Source organism: Pectinophora gossypiella, chromosome 20 (assembly GCF_024362695.1).
Source record: "Pectinophora gossypiella chromosome 20, ilPecGoss1.1, whole genome shotgun sequence".
Classification (NCBI taxonomy): domain Eukaryota; kingdom Metazoa; phylum Arthropoda; class Insecta; order Lepidoptera; family Gelechiidae; genus Pectinophora; species Pectinophora gossypiella.
Genome location: NC_065423.1, coordinates 1,855,434 through 1,874,845, shown reverse-complemented (window position 1 = coordinate 1,874,845; position 19,412 = coordinate 1,855,434). Strand labels below are relative to the sequence as shown.

At 40.7% G+C, this 19,412-nt stretch overlaps 1 protein-coding gene across 1 annotated transcript in view; it reads right to left on the bottom strand.

The window, feature by feature from the left end:
• Nucleotides 1-6,006: 6,006 nt before the first annotated feature.
• The window catches only part of LOC126375867 (nucleoporin 88), a 156,045-nt gene continuing 142,639 nt past the window's right edge, over nt 6,007-19,412 (bottom strand). The window contains exons 4-15 of the mRNA XM_050022937.1: nt 18,105-18,317; nt 17,234-17,402; nt 14,949-15,071; nt 13,512-13,611; nt 12,864-13,035; nt 12,297-12,396; nt 11,108-11,221; nt 10,113-10,250; nt 8,510-8,598; nt 7,837-7,993; nt 7,228-7,316; nt 6,007-6,577 (exon numbers count right to left, since the gene is read on the bottom strand). Coding sequence (XP_049878894.1) covers nt 6,511-6,577; nt 7,228-7,316; nt 7,837-7,993; nt 8,510-8,598; nt 10,113-10,250; nt 11,108-11,221; nt 12,297-12,396; nt 12,864-13,035; nt 13,512-13,611; nt 14,949-15,071; nt 17,234-17,402; nt 18,105-18,317 — 1,531 coding nt within the window. The 3' untranslated portion in view covers nt 6,007-6,510. The remainder of the gene's footprint in view (nt 6,578-7,227; nt 7,317-7,836; nt 7,994-8,509; nt 8,599-10,112; nt 10,251-11,107; nt 11,222-12,296; nt 12,397-12,863; nt 13,036-13,511; nt 13,612-14,948; nt 15,072-17,233; nt 17,403-18,104; nt 18,318-19,412) is intronic.

Sequence of the window (19,412 nt, the reverse complement as noted above, 5' to 3'; positions counted from 1 at the left end):
GCTTTTGATGCATTAAAAACCAGTTTAGTTTCAGCTCCAATTTTAGCCTGCCCTGATTTTAGTAAACCATTTTCAGTTCACTGCGACGCATCGAATTATGGCGTAGGAGGTGTGTTAGCGCAGAATATTGATGGCCATGACCGCCCTATCGCTTATATCAGCAGATCCCTTAACAAAAACGAACGTAACTATAGTGCTACCGAAAGGGAGGCGTTAGCAGTTGTGTACGCGGTTGAAAAATTTGAACCATATTTAGGTAGTAGACCATTCACCGTCGTAACCGATCACGCTTCACTTAGGTGGTTCATGAATTTGGAGAATCCTACGGGACGCTTAGCTCGTTGGGGTTGTAGGTTATCCCAATTTAATTTTACAATCGAGCATAGGAAAGGGAAGGATAATGTCGTCCCTGATGCCCTCTCACGATTGCTGCATGTGGATGCCATCGATGCTCCAAATGCAGGAACCGGTGATGAGTGGTATGATAAGGTTTACTCTGGATGTACGGCTTATCCCAAAAATTATCCCAATTATCGCGTCGAAAATGGTACTCTTCTACGATACAGCAAGGGTAAGTATGCCCTGACTCAGGAGTTTGATTGGAAGATTGTTGTGCCAAAGTCAAACCGTCTGCAGGTCATGTCCGAAAACCACGAACCACCGACCTCGGCACACCTCGGAGTGTTTAAAACGCACCGTAGGTTGTGTTTGAGGTATTTCTGGCCAGGAATGTACCGCGACGTGCTTGATTTTGTCAACAAATGCCGTATTTGTTCCGCTTATAAGCACAGGACCAAACTCACTCCTGGGATCATGGGTCAGCCTAAGCAATGCTATAGGCCGTTTCAAGCTGTATCCGTAGATTTGGTAGGACCTCTTCCACGATCACGTTCGGGTTACATGCACCTTTTAGTAGTAACATGCTGTTTTTCAAAGTACACCATGTTATTTCCACTTCGTCGAGCGACTAGTGCTGCAGTAGCTAAAAACTTTGAGAATTATGTGCTTCTAGCTCACGGGATTCCTGAAACCGTAATTACCGACAATGGGGTTCAATTCACGGGATCAGAATTCAGTGGCCTTCTCAAGAAGTACAATATTCCACGAGTTCACTACGGGCCTAGGTATACGCCACAGATTAACATGGTGGAAAGGTACAACAAAACAGTCATGACAGCTGTTTCGTCTTATGTAGCTGACGATCATAGGGCATGGGATGTTAATTTATTTAAGGTGCAGTTTGCAATGAATAGTGCAGTGAACGAAACCACTGGGTTTAGTCCATTCTTTTTGGTCCATGGCCGGGAACCAATTATTAACGGTTCTTTTTATAAAAACGACGATAGGGAATATGAGGTCTCTATGCCAAGGGACGAGTATGCGGGTGAATTTGGGGTCCTTCGGGATATCTTTCAAAAGGTTCGGATGAATATCGAGAAGGCTCACGCGACGAACACAAAGTACTACAACCTGCGACGCCGTAACGTCAATACTTTGCGCGAAGGGCAAGTAGTGTGGCGAAAAACGTACGTACAGAGTGACGCCGCAAATTTTAAAGCCTCGAAACTAGCCCCAAAATACGAGCAGTGCGTAATTAAAAAGGTATTATCGCCCTTGGTGTACGATTTGGTTTCATTTGGTGGCAAGAACTTAGGTTCTTGGCATATAAAAGATTTAAAAATTTAATAATAAAATTGCCCCGTGTTCCCCTAGTTATATTTTTTTTAAACAAATTTTACCGGCTAGGATCATTGTTTTTGGCTCAATTTCTAAATTTACATTTATAAAGAAAGCTACAGATTTTTTCTTATTCATAATTAGCTTTCATAACATTTTAATTTAGAAAAATAAAACTTTGGTGTGTTTACTTGTGTCATTAGGACCTAGTAACAACCTACGTATATTTATACAGTCACGTTTTTTTTATGTAGTCTTTTGATTTAAAAGTCACTAGATTTACCAATAAATGTTTTGTTTAATGTTTTTTTTTTAGTGTGTTTATGTGTGCGCTGATAAAGGCCCATGCACACTAGCGTTTGCAACGCAGCGTTTTTATGAACGCTCAATTTAGCGTTTCATATTTTTTGTTTAGGCGGTTATAGCCAAGTTTTAAGTATAGTTTTTTTACGTTGCTCGTGTCAACATTTTCTTTATAGGCATTATAATAGCCATTTGTTAGGAATTAATTTTTAGATAGGGAACCTTATTAGGTTACTCTTTGTTTAGTTTAATGTTTTTTCTTTTTCGACGGAGCGGGTAGTGACTCCTTAAATAAGCCTCTAGCAACTGTTGTTTTGTTTTTTGTCTTTGTCTTTAGAATTGGGGTATTGAGTGACACTAAGAGAGTTGTCAGCTCAACAGGGGTATGAATGTGGGTAACATCCAGTGAAATGGATACTGGGTGCTACTATATGAAAGAAGTGAAAGGTGATCAATGAATGGTGATGAATAACAGGTCGGGGTAATTGTTGTGCTTAGGGTTGTGCTGTTTAGATGTTTGAGTTGTGCTTCGTTACGTTTTTTTTTATGTATTGTTTTGTCGTCTCGTCTTTGGAGACAGTTTTTAAATTTCGACTGGTTGTGCGCTCCAGGCTCTATGGCTGAGGGCAGCCGTGTTTCTCACCCAGTTCGAAACCTCTCGTGGGTAGGGGGGTATTGTAACGAAGCATTTCGGACCAACGAGCCTTGTAGCGACATCTTGTGGTTTCTGGCGATATAACATTGTTTTTATATTTTACCCGCAGGAAATCACAGATGGCGCTGCAGGGTTATCGATGGGCCCGAATATTTTTGATTATTTTATTTTTTCAAAATTTGGTATATTTAATTATCTGCAACATTTATTGAAATTATATTATATTTTATTTAGGTTTTGGATCAAACAAGTCGATCGATTGTTGTCGTTGATTCGGCGAATTTATGGTTTGGTAGATTTTTTCTAGTTTGGCAACTTTGTTCGTGGTTCTTGTGTCAGACTGACAGCTGGCTGAGCTGAGAGACAGGTTATGGAAAGTGGGGACGTCGCGAGAGCGCCGGAGACTCCACTGCCGTAACAATAATGTGGGCAAACTAAAAGCCACGATTTATCGGCGACATCATGAGCCGATGTCTCGATTTAAATAAACAACTTAACCGAGATGGTGAGTCCTCGCAATTCTTCGTGCATATTTTTGCACCAACTTGGTGATAACCTCGAGGTCCTTTGTTTTCAGCAACTTCACTGAAATCCCATCACCTAAGGTCCAGTGGGTGGGTTTAGGTTTCATCCGAGCGATGCCCAACTATCCCGGATGAACCTGTAAGTTATTTTCTTTGTTTTACACTCGTGAGTTGCCTTGCCACGCTGTCAGCTGAACCACATGCTAATCATTGCCATTCCTTGTTGCAGATGGGGTTTTTGTTTTCTTTAAAGTTTTAACGTTTAAATTTTCTAACGTTTTGCAAGTATTAATGTAAGAAGAAGTTTATGATAGTATCGGACTATTTCAACAAATTTTGTGAAAGAAGATTTCTGTTTTCTTCTGCGTTTGCAAGTCATTTCAAGCTTCATTACGGCGGAGCTTGCCTTGGTTGTTTGCACTTCGAAGCTTTCCTTTGTGCGGCGCGCATGTGGATGTGCCGCGCCTCTCCTTTTGTCAACACTCCGGATAAGGCCCGGTGAAGGACTGCGAGGTTGACCGGTGGACGTGCAGCCCGCCAGCTGCGTAACAGTTGGCCCGCTGCGCCGCCATCGTCCAGCACGCCCTGGCCTGAGCCGGCCTCAACGCATCCCCTGTACGGTATACCGGGACGCCTCAGGTAGGCCTGATAGTCGGAGGTCCTCGAGTAAGTGAGGTGCCTACAGGTGTACGGACAGTGTTTTTAAACATAGTGATATCCCATGGTTGTTACGGAGTGACAATTAACCTGACGGACCAAAGCGCGACCTGTCTCCCTCCATAGGGTTTTTGACCTACCTATGGTTAATGAAATTTGTAGATTTAAAAATATACATTGTACAAATTCAAGGGAGTTTTCTTTGTCTCATGCTCACCGGTCTATAATACTAGCTGTGCCCTTCAGGTAAACACCACTTTATAAATTTCTGAAACATATCAGTATTTTAACACCATTTCCTATTTACCTACCTTTCCTATAGGTAGCAAAACTCTTTTGTTTCACGGTTTGATTTGTCAAAAAAGTAAATATGACATGGTTACAAAGTGTATACATATTAATCCTCGTGACCGTGCGGGAGTGGCATAATTATTTTCTATTTTATACTACGTTTAGACCCCCACACATTAATTACACTATGAGAAAACCGTTTGTGGTAGCCGATTATATTTTACTGAGGGACTTTCCAACCTTCCCTAACAAAATATAGATGGCGCTGTTCGGATTTAACGCGATAATTACCTATATTCTCATTGCTCTGGGTACATAATTATTCAAAAATATTATGCAATGCCAGAGGCATACATAATTGTTGCTTGATATTTTGATCGTAATGGCCACGTCAAAGCAATATTGCTATTCGACATTTATTTGCACTGCGCACTTACTTTTATATGCGCAAATGTCAAAGTGCAATATTGCTTTCTTAGATGAACTGCTTCGATGTGGCCTTTTTAACCCCCCTGATACGTATAGAATTATGATGCTACCTGGAAGATGTGTTGTGCCTGAGTGTAATAGGGTCATCTATGATACCCAGAAACAAAGCAGTATCCGTGGTCTAGTGGTTAGAGCGTTAGGCTCACGATCTGGAAGTCCGGGTTCGATTCCCGATGGGGACATTGTCGAGATCACTTTGTGAGACTGTCCTTTGTTTGGTAAGGACTTTTCAGGCTTGAATCACCTGATTGTCCGTAAAAGTAAGATGATTCCGTGCTTCGGAGGGCACGTTAAGCCGTTGGTCCCGGCTATTAGCCGTAAAAACACCTCCACCAACCCGCAGTGGAGCAGCGTGGTGGAGTATGCTCCATATCCCCTCCGGTTGATTGAGGGGAGGCCTGTGCCCAGCAGTGGGACGTATATAGGCAGTTTATGTTATGTTTATGTTACGTCTGTTATCCATGAAATTAGACGGTTAAACAAAGGCAAATCTTTACAGCGCCATCTACATTTTTTTGGGAACGTAGGATGATAGTACCTCATTGGAACCTTTGAAAGTGCCACTAGGTTTCACGTCGCAAAATCGGTAATAAATCTAATGGATTAATTATAAACAAAGTGACATTTTAACTAATAAAGCCTATAAAAATCAACTTATTTTTCACAATCGCTTAACTGTCATAAATTTGTAGAAAGAAGAGAAAAAAGATATAGTCAAGTGTGAGTTGAAGGCGCGAAATTCAAATATAATATTTTAAAAAATCGCTTATGCGCTGTAGGATAGCTTATTGTTGATAGAATCGAATGATCAAATCGACCCCTATTTGTTGCCAGCACAAATCATACTAAAGAATTAAGAATTGTGGCACTTTCAAAAATGTACTCTAATAATTATTTATTCTCATTCTTTACTGTTAGATACCAACAAGTTAATTTAATAGAAAATGTGCACACCGTATCCTAAACATAAAACATAGGTTCTAATTATTAGTAGGGTAGGTAGATATTGGTAATGATTCCTAATTTTATTTTAAGATATATCTGTCACTTTTTTATCCACCGAAAAGGAAAGGGACGGATGATTGACAGTTGTTCATTTAAAAATGAATGAGTGAATGAATGAATAGCCCGGGCGAATTAAATCGGGATCCCGCTGATATGCAACCCGTTTGACTTGTATTGACCAATGTAAAATTTCAAGAGGGTTGTTTAAATTTCTGCTTAAAATTGACGTGTGTTCCATAAATTTTATGCCTGTCGATTACCCGTCCCTTTGCTTTTTGGCGTAAGAAAATGACAGGTATAACTTAAAATAAAATTAGGTGGTGGGTCGTGGAATCAGCACTATAAGGTAGCTAAGTAGTCATCTAAAACTATTAACATTCTAAGAATCAACAATAAAGACATTGATGCAATTAATCAACTTTATTAATTTATTATCTAAATGAATTAATGTACTTAACTTACCAGTATGTCAGGACACTCGGTACAATGTCATATTATCAACACACCTCGATTATTACTTCAAAAATAATAGAATCACCGTATTGGACAAATTAAAAAATAAACATTCAACTTAGTAAAGCAACAAGCTTGGTCGTGCTTAGAGGTACCTTCGTAAGAACTCGACTCGTGCATTCGAACTCAATTCCTTGCTTTTCACAATACTAGAAGCAATTTGACATTCGTTGAAGTTGCGCACTCTTAACAAGTGTTGCTTTTTAGGGGCTTCAATATGGCTTTTTTAGACCCCCTCGCAACCCGTGTTCGCGCTCCCATAGTACTTGAAAGTCTGGAATAATTCGTGCGAGTTCGTACGTATACGCACGAACCGAGTTCGTAAGTATACGCCGAGTTCGTACGAAAACGCATCCAAAGTGCAACCAGATTAATAATATGAAGATGGCGTTAAACTTAAACAATACTGAGTTGGTCTTTGAGCAGCTTCGTTTCTTCAATCAGCGTTGAAATTAAGCTTGTTCTGTAACAAAACAATTACAGTATTTCAATTCGACAATACAAAATGATGGCAGAAGTACAATCGGCGGCCTTAGCAGCAATTTCTCAGGCAAGCTTAGGGTGAAAACAATTGATATACCCTGAAAACAGGAAGTAAAAGTACCTATATACATATGGAAAAAAAACGCATTTCTCTTATAAACAGGGTGCTTTACTTTTTATATTGACAGATACATACATACATAAAGTGACGCCCGTAGTCAATTGACAACTTCCAACGACTTGTGAAGTCCAAAATTGGATATGATGTATCGCACAGGTGACCAGGCCATCGGTCTTAATCATACATCACGTTAGAAAGGACACAATTCTTGGGCTTTGCGTCACGCCCGGGAAGACAAGTTGAACGTGTTCTACGTATTTTTTCCCAGAGCAGCATAGAAGAACATAAAGCCGGCCAAACCGCGGTGCGCCCGGTGGGTTGTAAAACCACTAGTTTTGCCGCACAACGAAGCAACGGAGCTGGCGTGCCACGCGGGGTGCAAGGTCATTTCGCTCCTGTCACTCATGCTTCCGCAGCACGTGCCGGCGGCACATACTTCCCGCAAAAGCCGGCGGCACGTGCCGCTCGGCGTTGTGTAGGAGCCGTAACATACAAAAGATATAACTTACTGTTGCTGTAGTATGGAGGAGATGGTATCGCTGTGTGACTTGCCCAGGGCTATGTCTTTCTTCTTGTACTCGTCCTGCCACTTCTTCAACTGGAATAATAGTTTTTTAAAGTTATATTTGTTGTATGACTTTTTAACCTCTCATCTGCCGAGATATCAGACATAATAAATCTTACATTGTGTCTGGTCGAGATCTGCGTTCCGTCATTCGAAAGATTAGGATAAAAGGTAAGTGACAAATAAAATATATATCGATTTTCTAGAACAATTAGAATTTATTACATTGTTTTAGGTTTTACGCGGTTATTGTCATAATAAAAACATAATAATGGGTTCCCGGGAACCCTTCCGTAGATAATTAGAATTTATATTTTTTTAATATTAACATTTAGTTAAAACGAATAGAAACTTAAAACACCTTCAAATTAATTAACTTAAACGAAAATTCTTCAGAAACTTAGACTGCGACCAGACATTCAATTTCAATTTACAATTTCCTTTGGCGGCTCAATAAGAACCCTGACACCAGGGTTGGTGAGGTTGGTTCCACCTAATAACCCATGCGATAGGAGTCTGTAAAGCGACCGTATGGGTTGTTTATATTACCTACCTCATACGTTTTATCCTTTGCGTGTTTCTTGAGTACTTGTATCTGATCAGCAAACTGCTCGCGTGAACGTTTGTACCGCTCCAGCTCCGCCAGTAGGGCGCGCTCCGCGGGAGTGGCGGAGGAAGACGCGCGGAGGGCGCGGATTACTGCGGAACACCTACATGGGGCAGCAAAACATTTATTTTTTATTATCATATTGTAAACAGCGTATATATGTCCCACTGCTGGGCACAGGCCACTCCTCAATGCTTAATGCCTCAATACTAACTGCTTAACGTGCCTTCCGAAGCACGGATCATCTTACTTTCGGACAATCAGGTGATCAGTTTGTAAAGTTCTAACCAAACCAGGGATCACAAAGTGATTTCTGTGATGTCCCCACCGGGATTCGAACCCGGGACCTCAGGATCGTGAGCCCAACGCTCAACCACTGGACCACAGAAGCCGTGGCATGAGTTTATGTATGTGTATGGGACATACCTAATAGTCTACCATTTATGGTCAGTCACATCTCTAGCGCAAGCAAACCAACGCGTCTCAATGTTTGGTTCTTGTAATTTAATATAATATCCTAAGTAATACAGTTCATTCAATTATTTGTGTGGGGTTTTATTATAATTACCAGCGCTCCCTACAGTATGTATTCACAAATATTGTCAATTTATTAACTTACCTGTATTTAATATCATCCTGGTGTTTCTCAGCCAACGCGCACTTATCTTTGAGAACCGCTGACTGTAGTTGCACGTCGTCTATCTCTTTCTGTAATGTTTAAACATTATTTGTTACCTACATACATACATAAACAACCTTTATATGTCCCACTACTGGGCACAGGCCTCGCCTCTAGCAAATTATTATAGTATATACAAAATTCCCATACAAAAGTCACACCAGTCGTCAGTCCATGTCTCACACTAGGTTTTTGTCATGTTAATTTAAATGTGCTTACTAATATAGTAAAAGTCCCTTACTAACCATTATGGATCTACAAAAGTCCGAAATAAAGTTTTATTTCCTTCCCCTCCGGATTCTGACCAGTTCAGACGTGTAAAAACTTAGCTCCTTATATATATTTTTTTATATTTTGTTATTTTTTCTTGACCTCCTGGAGGTGGAGGCCTGGAGTCCTAAAACACAGGGTATCCTAGTTTAGGCTCCAGCCTCGACAAATATTGTATTTTTGTATGTATTTATGTATCCATGTGTTTTATTTTATGTAGAGGAAATAAAGATTTTACTTACTTACTTACTTATTTAATTTTAAAAGTAATAAACAGTATAGTGTAGTAGTAGTAGTGTAAGTAATAAGTAATTTAATAAGTTTCTGTATTTTTGTTACAAATAAAAGTAAATAAACCTTTACAAAACTATTTTATACATAATTAAAGCACATAATAACGGGTTCCCACATACTCCCACATATCTCCATTTAAACGCGGTAAGAACCCGTTATTATGTGCTTTAATTATGATAATAACCGCGTAAACTTAAAACAATGTATTTTATATGTAGTTTCTAATAAAAGTAATAAAAAACTCCAGAGTAAACCAAAAGAAAATAGGAAGGGTTTGTAATATTTTTAATTGTTTGTAGGTCTAGACCTTCAAGTAGTGGCAAAAAGGTATGGAGCTCATTTAGCTTAGTTTATCTATGACAAAAATAATAATTTCGATCGTCGAATGGTGTGGCTACACTTACGCCATCTATTGTCGCCGAAACATATATAGCCAGGGTCCGAACACCCTTAAATATAGCTGACGATGAGTGGGTGTCTGGTCACGAGCATTAATGTATACACTTTGGTACCATGTCACATTATTACTCGACACATTATGTCGACTAACATCCGTCTTGCTTTTTTGTTATTGTTTTAGTGGAAATTTCATATGATGTTGTTGTCTTTTTTTTTGTGTGTGGCGTCCTTTCATAATGAACTATTTCTATTCTATTTTATTCTATTAACTTTTTAGAAAAATTGAACTGTAAGTCTCACTAAATGTCAAATGTGTTAGTGCGACAGAGTCCTAAAGTGGGTACATTATTATTGCTCATGACTGTCCATACTGTTGGCAACACCAACTAAAATACTTTTTTCTGTATAATTTTTAATCTGTCACTTTCTCTCGCTCTGTGTAACAAGCACCCACGCATTACTAATAAATCTATAAATCTCAAGTTGGGCGTTTAATTGGAAGACCAGACCTCAACATATGGTCCTTCGAGCCAATTTCGGGAATACAGATGTTTGGTTAACCCCCCTTGGGTGTACTAACCTGTAACTCTTTGATCCAACTGTCGTGTTGTTTGCTCAAGGACTTGAGTGCGCCCACCTTCCGCACCAGGGCGTCCAGCGCTCGCTGCTGCCGGGACTTGTACTCGCCGCGGAGCTTCAGGGTAGCTTGCGACAGGAACTGAAAGTAAGTAAAATGGAACGTAACATTGATAGAAAGTAAGAGAGATTTGTTTTGGTTTTCCCCGAAAGGCAAGGCAAAGGGAACTATGCCCATACAGCCATGTCTTACGTCTTTTTTTTCTCAATGATGATTTAATGAAAAAATTAAAAGGTGATGACGATGAATAATGAAACCTAAGCTCCCGCCTCGGAGCAGACTCCTACTCCGAACCCCAAACGAATTAACTCAAAAGTCCGCATAAACTTTCGAGTTATAAAGCGGCTTGTTGGCACGAAGCGAAAATAGATACGTACACTGTGTTTATTGAATATTCCGATATAATAATACTATCGCGAATATTTTCCGACTAGCTTAATGCGATCATTAATCACAAAACACCACTTCGCATTAATTATTTACATTATTCAATGAAGAAAGCAACTGTCCCGTTCCCGCCAAAAAGCCGAAATTAAGAGAGAATACTATAAGCCGGGTTTCAAATTAGCATTTATTAGAAAAAGAAAAAAGAAAAATAAATCTGTGACAGCCCTGTTCGGAGCACGCGTGCCTTACACAGCAGTGAAGCAAGCTCTGAACCACTCAATTTGTATCTATTTCTTTGATATAATGTGGTTATCAGGTTGTGTGTCCGGTTATTAGCAATACGCTCGTCTACTATTACATAGTTCTTAAACAGCTAGCGAGGAGTGGGTGTACAGTCATGAGCAATATCATGTACCCACTTTAGAACCCTGTCGCACTATCATATTTGACATTTAATGAGACTTACGGTTTAATTTGTCAAAAAAATTAATGTGACATGGTTTCAAAGTGTATACATATTAGTACTCGTGACCGTACTATACTATACGTACCTCTAAGCTTTCCTTAGGGCTGGGTTCCTCTCTCTTGCTAACATTGAGTATCGGCTGCGAGACATCCCTCGTCAGGATCTCTTGTATTATCGCGGTGAATGACAGCTTCTGTCTCTGTAATAATTCAAAATTCAAAAATATCTTTATTCAGTAGGTAACATAGCTACACTTTGAATCGTCAATTTTTACATAACGAACGTCTCATCCGCCTAAAACTACTGCAGCTTCTCACAACCTGTATAGCTGGGGAAAAGAAGCTGCAAGAAAAACCTCGGCACAGGGAAAAAAGGGAAAAAAGAAATATATATATATGAAACTCTAACCTCTCTGGTTAGCATCGCTCCTGTCCACTAACTTCGCGACCTTGCTGACAACATCCACAGGACACACGTTCAAAATCTCCACAACCTTCGCGTTGCTTGGAGTATTTGATGATATACTTTATTGTACCAAAATAAAAGGAAATATTTACAAAAGACTATCAACTAGGTACATGGCGAATGGCGGCCTTATCGCTTAAAGCGATTTCGTCCAGACAACCATAAGGCGAGGAAATATGTAAAAATTAAAAGATTGCGGGTACTAACAATAGGTACAACTTACCAATAAATACATGCACAATAATAAAAAAATACATAACATACGTTTATAAATATATTCTATATTCTTCATGTGTCTCCAAATTATTTAATCCACATCAACCCGTATGGGGTAGGTGCCGATATCTCTAGCCATAACCCCTCTATCAGAAGCTCTCATCCATTATCATTCTGCGAAGTATTTTATTTTCTTATCGTGTGAGTTGTGAGGTAGAATACCAGCCTCATCAACCTAGGTCTCAGGGTTACTATTGAGCCGCCAAAGGCCCCTGACATGGCTCATGTAACGATTACTCACTTACACCAATAAATAGTAACCGGGACCAACGGCTTAACGTGCCTTTCGAAGCATCAGCCTGTAATGTCCTAACCCAACTAGGGATCACAAAGTGATTTTTGTGATATCTCCCCACCGAGATTTGAACCCGGGGCCACCGGATCGTGAGTTCAACGTTCAACCACTGGACCACAGAAGTATTTTATTACATTTTGTTTTATTATTTGGAAAATAAATCAAGTTATTTTAATATAAGACTTCACGTCTCACAGTCATGTCTAAGGCCTACATTATTATGGCACTCGCAACTTACTTCTTTGAGTATTTTATTGATGTCTTCTTGTTCCAAGGCGGGATTTTTTAGCTGCAATTCTTTGTAAAGTTGCTCCTCTAGATCGAACGGGTCCAGTGTCCTAAAATAAAAAATAAAACAAATCAAGCTTAGCGTAAGATCTACGCCACCATATCACCATACCATATCAATTTATTTACGCCGTATATACTTTAAATTACACTAGTATCATAGAATAGAGAAATACTACGTATAGAACGGCAACTCTCCGCTCCCCACCAGCGGCTGAGCTAGGTTTACCTCACCCCCCCTCGAACATAGTTTAGACTTGAATCGTATGGCGTCAGACGTCACGCACACAGATGCGCGTGTACGATAATGTCAATGTGTAGTCTCTGCGTAAAACGAGGTTGTTTGTATGAAGTGTTCGGGGTGTGCTAGTGACCATTAGGTGAGATTGTGGTTAAACGCGAGCCTCTGTTATTAAAAAAAACGTAAGAAGATCCTTAGGAGTCTTGGCTTTTACACGAGCCATGTCAGGGGCGTATGGCGGCTCAATAGGATAGGCAGCTGCCTGCAAGCAAGTACCTGGTGAGGGCAGTGGCGTCGTGGCAGAGGCACAGCAGGCGCGGCTGCGGCGGCGCCGTGACGCAGACGGCGGGCGGCGGCGCCGGCCGCGCGGCCAGCGGGCTGGTGCACACCAGGTGCCGCGCCGACGACCTGCACGACACTACCGACGACACCGAGCTCTCCGTGTCCGCTGGAACAGAGGCCATACTAAGTATCTTCTTACATACATATACATATATATAGCTTCTATAAAAACCTGTTATATCTTCAGGATAAGTAAGCGGACCCTGTGAAAAACGGGATAATGGGGAGATGAAGTAACAATCTTTATAGAATTGCTATTTGAAACTGCGCACTTACTTTTGGATTAATGAATGAATGAATTCTTTATTTGCTTTAAATGTGACGCGAATACAAATGTCAAATTGCGATATTGCTTTTTAGATGGCACCTATTTTCATGACTATATAAACCAATGCGAGGGCGGCCAAGTCTACCACACGCTCTGCTGGTGTAGGTGCGTACAAGCGTGCGTGCGTGCAAGCGTGCGTGCGTGCAAGCGTGCGTGCGTGCGTGCGTGCGTGCGTGTGTGTGTGTCGTGTGTGTCTAGTATGTTTCATCGTATTAGCAGTGGCAAAAAGCATGGGAAATATCGGAAATATGTACCGTCTTCAGCTAACGCGAAGTCCTTGAGTTGTCTCAGTATGGGCAGTGTGACAGCGTGGACGCCGCCCGCGTGTACGCATGCGTACGTGTTACTTGTGCACTGGAAATGGTAAAAATACATAGTTATTATCGTTAAAAACACACTTATTTACGAGTACAACTCACACTGTTAAGTTTTCGAAACGGCCTCCGTGGTTCAGTGGTTGAGCGTTGGGCTCACGCTCCGGAGGTCTTGGGTTCGAATCCCGGTGGGGTCGTATCACAAAAATCACTTTGTGATCCCTAGCTTGGGTAGGACATTACAGGCTGATCACCTGATTGTCTGAAAGTTAGTTAGGCTTCGGAACGCACGTTAAGCTGTTGGTGGTTACTACTTACTGATGTTAAGTTACATACTAACGGGGAGCGCCGATTTGAACCCCGCACTAGACTGGCATCAATGAGTTATTAATTTATTTTAAGTGCAGTTTGCGCTAACACAGTTGGCTCGACCATTAAAGACGCCGATACGGCTCACCTATCACGTTGGTCTAACAGAAATCTCGGTGAGGAGTGGGTACTTAGGTCATTTTACGATGGATGTATGGTATAATAAGACCAGGTATGCTCAAAAGTGACAGCTAACATTTCAAGGTTAGCCCAGCTGACGTCATCCCGACATGCGTTGCCATTTTGTAAAAAATAAATTATCCACGTCGAATGTTTTTATATTTACTTTGCAAGGTAATTTTGAACTTTTAGTAAAAGATTTACTTACAGTTTTAATGACTTTTATATATGTGACAAGTAATAGTAATTAAATACATAATCATAAATCATAATCATAAACTGCCTATATACGTCCCACTGCTGGGCACAGGCCTCACCTCAATCAACCGGAGGGGGTATGGAGCATACTCCACCACGCTGCTCCACTGCGGGTTGGTGGAGGTGTTTTTTTACGGCTAATAGCCGGGACCGACGGCTTAACGTGCCTTCCGAAGCAGGGAATCATCTTACTTTTTCGGACAATTAGGTGATTCAAGCCTCAAAAGTCCTTACCAAACAAAGGACAGTCTCACAAAGTGATTTCGACAATGTCCCCATCGGGAATCGAACCCGGACCTCCAGATCGTGAGCCTAACGCTCTAACCACTAGACCACGGAGGCTGTTTTATGTTTTAATTAAATACATTAGTCAGTAATTCACTTAATTTTCAATAATAAAATTTACGTCCTTGTTTTTTGTTGGAGATACCAATTTAAAGGTAACACAGTGATAACACTTACGTCATCAAAGGGCTAGCAATGGCGGCTTGTAATAGGATTGAGCAAACCTGGTCTTCTTATACCATAGATGGATGTACGTCTACAACCCCAATTTGGACATAGCAGTGAGCTTCTGTTATGTTCGTGAACCAATTTCTTCTATTAGGATGGAAGGTGATGTGGACTTACCGGGTACAGGTGCACCGGATATGAATGTTGCATGTCGACGTCATCGGGGTTCAGAACTATGTTCAGCTCGACTGTCTCCACAACGTACAGGGCGTGAGTGTCGCCGTCCTCTTTCTCTGTTGACTGGAACAGGAAAGTATCTTGTATCTAACTCAATATACCCCTTGTCACACACACAAGTGAGAGGGCCGATTTACCACCTATACCATGTAATAACCCTCAACTACAATGCCAGTCGTGCGGCCGCTACTGTCGCTCTCGCATCGGACTTTACAGCCATTTTAAAAGCTGCCACAGAAAAGCTGTTTGAATCATCTGATAAAGATGTAAAGGCCTGAGATGATACCCCTTGTAATAACTCATTTGGGGCTCAGTAAAGTGTATCTTATCATGAAGAGACAAAAGCTAGGTTTGTTAAAAAGGTTTATGGAATCTTTATTTCTTATTAAAGACTTACAGTCACTTAAGTACATAAGAAATACTTACTTAATAATAATCATGTTTACGATGCTATTCAGAAACGTTATAGGATGTTCTAAATAGAAATATTTTGTATTACATAATGGCACATAGAACATGTTCAGTTGCTTGTCTTCCCGGGCATGTCGTAAAAACCGACAGAGGGATTGTGTCCTCTAACATGATGGACTAATGTTATGGGCGATAGGCTGATCCCTTATCACCATAAGGTTTATCATATCCAGCTTAAGACATCGTATCAACAGTGGCTGCAAGTTGTCTTTGATTACTTGTGGCTCGGCCCACCCCATTAGGGATTATGGGCGTGAGTTTATGTACATACACATACATACATAAACTCACGCCCGTAATCCCTAATGGGGTGGGCAGAGCCACAAGTAATCAAAGACAACTTGCAGCCACTGTTGATACGAAGTCCAAAGATGGATAGGTGAGTTTATGTATGTATGTATAATGGGAAAGTTTGGCCTTAAATGATCGATCTGAGTCAATACGTTTTATATCGGTCGGTAGCCGGTTATAAAGTTATGCTCCCTCGTATGTAAACATTCGCTTACCGTAGTTTGTTCGCATCTTTGGCAATACGATATAGCTTGCGCGTCATGTTATACGCTTTTTTTTTTCTTTTATTAAATAAAAATAACAACCTTAATCTAATACAATTTACTGTCCACCAAAATGGAGGGCCATTTGAACGTGGACTAGCCATCATCACTGGCGTGACGTACAAAGAAGTATTATTATCCAAGATCGACAATTAGTTGAGTGTAGGTACGCAGCGTGAGCACATCTCGTCACACACACACACACACCGATATAACTTACAATAACCTATTATGCGTTATACAATTCAAACTTGCAAACGGGTATCTGCAACATCGCATACCTAATATACCTCTAGAAGAAAACAGTTCAAGTCAGTTTGAGTACACAACTTGACTGATGAGCAAAACTTATACCTCATGTTTTATGTTTTTCATATAAAACTCTTTTATTTTAGTTTTAACGGAGCTATTTTTTTTCAGATTCTTTAAATGCAGTGGTAAACAGTTCCAAATCTTCGATATAATGTATTTACTAGTACGTTGTCCGTAAAAATTAACTTACTAATATGTTTTGTTTGCGTGAGAGAGATTGATGTGTGTATTTTTTTGCACTTTCCGAAGGAGAATACAAGTGTGATAAGTAGAATAGAATAGAAAAAGTTTATTATAAAAGGACGCCACACACACAAAAAAAAAGACAACAACATCATATCAAATTTCCACTAAAACAATTACAAAAAAGCAAGACGGATGTTTGTCGAAATGACCATAAGGTGGTGGTGGACGTCCTGAGATAAAAGGGCCTCACTCAGCACAAGTCGCGGCGTGAACCACGACGCTGGTATTATGTGGACCCTGTTAGGTGACGCACGAACATCGTATTCCATAAACATGTGTTAATGGTGTACAGAAACAAAGTATATAATTGGTTAAAGGAGGGGGATATGCATGTACTTATGTAAAACTAGAAATAGACATACTACTAAATAGCATGCTTAATTAGTGGCTTTTATCAATTTATCACGAATTTTAGCTGGCCAGTATAGAGAACTGTCAAAGTTTTGGAACACTCAACAGTGCTGCCGCCTACATTTGAGCTTCTGGTTTTTATCTTCATTTCTGCACACATCTATACTCATTTAATTCATCTGTAGAGTAGGATTACGATTATAACTAGTTATCTAGTTAGTTAGTTGAGCATCCATCTATTAAAGTACCCTTTTCAAAAGCAAATAAAGAGTATTTCTATTTCTATCTTACATTAGGTAAAAGGAGACAGTGGTAGAGCGCAGCGGAGCAGGTGGCGACCACGAGCAGCGCAGGAGTGTCCCCCCCTCCAAGCGCCATGATGCAGCACGAGTCAGTGCCGTAGTTGTCGTCAGCCGGGGGGTACATTGACAGCGGGCCGCACAGCTTCGGTTGGTGAGGGCTGGAAGATTTATTGGAGAAGTTCAGTCATAACATAATCCACGGCTATATCCCAATTGGGGTAGTCAGAGGTACAGCCATCGCAAGATGAACTAAGTACCCACATACCACCGCTTTCTGTTAGTTCAACGTAGGTGGTGAGCCGTATTGCCATCTATACTGGTCGAGTTAACCGTGTCAGTGAAAAAAACTTAATCTTTATTATTTTTATTCTTGGTTTTCTATTTTTAAAGTTCTTGTGGTAGTGCCCTTACAGGGTTCCTCTACTTTTAAGACTTCAATAAAAACATCAGGAATGCAATAAATATCTTATCTTAACAGCACTAAGAATAAATTAATGGGTTCGAAACGGCGCTCCGCGTTTGAGAAAGAAGCCGATGTACCAGGACTACAGTGACTCGCGAAAATATAATATATTTGTATTTAACAATCTCTTCTTGGTCTTCCCCTTCCTCTCTTTCCTTCTAGCTTTCCTTAGAGATTACATGAAATAGATTAAAGAAAAGGTTAACGTCATGTCTTTTGGTCTTTGATAGACTGGAATGGAAAATGCTACACCGAATAGCGTGGCTTTTAACCCTTCGAATGCGGAAAACACTGATCAGGGCCAGACACAATGTAAAAACTATTGTGCCTCTTATCTCAGCAGATGAGAGGTTAAATTGATGATGATGATGATGATTTAACAATCAAATCCTCTCACCTCTTGTTATCCAGATCACACTGCATCATATACACGTCTCCGTTGCCTCTAAGGATCAGCAGTGACTCAGAATCCGGTGTCGCAGTGAAGTCTACCGCCGTGTCTCCGAGACTGTCCAGGATTGTCTTCCCAGCCAGAAGGCTGTGGGGCTTCGGTCCTATGGTGAAGATCTTGACCAGCTTCGGGCCGTTCCGTAGAGCTATGTTGTAGAGTCTGAAAGTAGGTGTTAATTTTCTTGAGTTGAAAAGTTTATAAAGTTCCTATTATAGGTTTCATAGTGGAGCAGCGTGGTGGAGTATGCTCCATACGTTACGTATGTATATTAGAAATCAACTAAGGAGATGACTCCTTAGCATTATCCCGTTTTTCACGGGGTTTGCTTACCTAACCTGAACCTTAAACCCACATTCCCGAGAAATTCATTCTCGGAGTAATGTGGCCTAACTTGTATTGGGCTGGTTTTTCCTTCGCGGTTAGGACAGACAGACAGACATGGCAGATTTGTCAGGTCCAGTGTTTTAAAGAAGCGACTGTCTGTCTGACCGTCTAACTCCCGAAGGGAAAACTAGCCATATTACTAGATAGAATTGGTGCGAGAATGTTCCCTACCCACAGAGTGGCCCAAAAGTAGGAAAATTGTGGGATGGGGCATAAAATTTAGTCGTTTCCAACTATATTTTCTTCACTAACCTGTTAATTATCCGTTTTTAATTATAAATTCACTTTCTGAAAAACAACCGTCGGACGGCCATTCACTCGTCATTCAGCAATTCGCTCTTCCCTCTCGCTCACTCATCGCTCTCTCTTTCACGCACCTTAACGTTCCTTTTCGTTCTGCCAAGCATTTCTGCATTCGGCCATCTTGCCCTCAAAGACCGGGAACGGGGTAGACGGAGCGTTAGTGAACATATTAAAGAAGTTTTAGCGTCAGAAGTGGTAATAAAAAAAACAACAGTTTGGTTTTGGTTACAAACGCTTCTATTTATTTAAATCACAATTTAGTTTTTATCAAATGTATGAACACGAAACAACAAGTAAATAATCACTTTTCACAGAAATAGGTGTAATCGAAAATCGAAATAGCTCACGTGCACCGAGTGGTCCGTACCCATCGAACGTCGCCAAGCAACTGTGTGCGCGCGCTTGACTACCGTGCTTTTATAGAAACGCTCGACGCAGTGACTGGCATAGTGGGGAGTCTTGCATAGTGGGGAGTCTTGCTAATACGGCCGTTCCTGACAGCCTGATCGTCCTCGATCCTTGATCCAGGTTTTCAATCCAGGAGTGGCATCTACAGTCCTGGCTCAG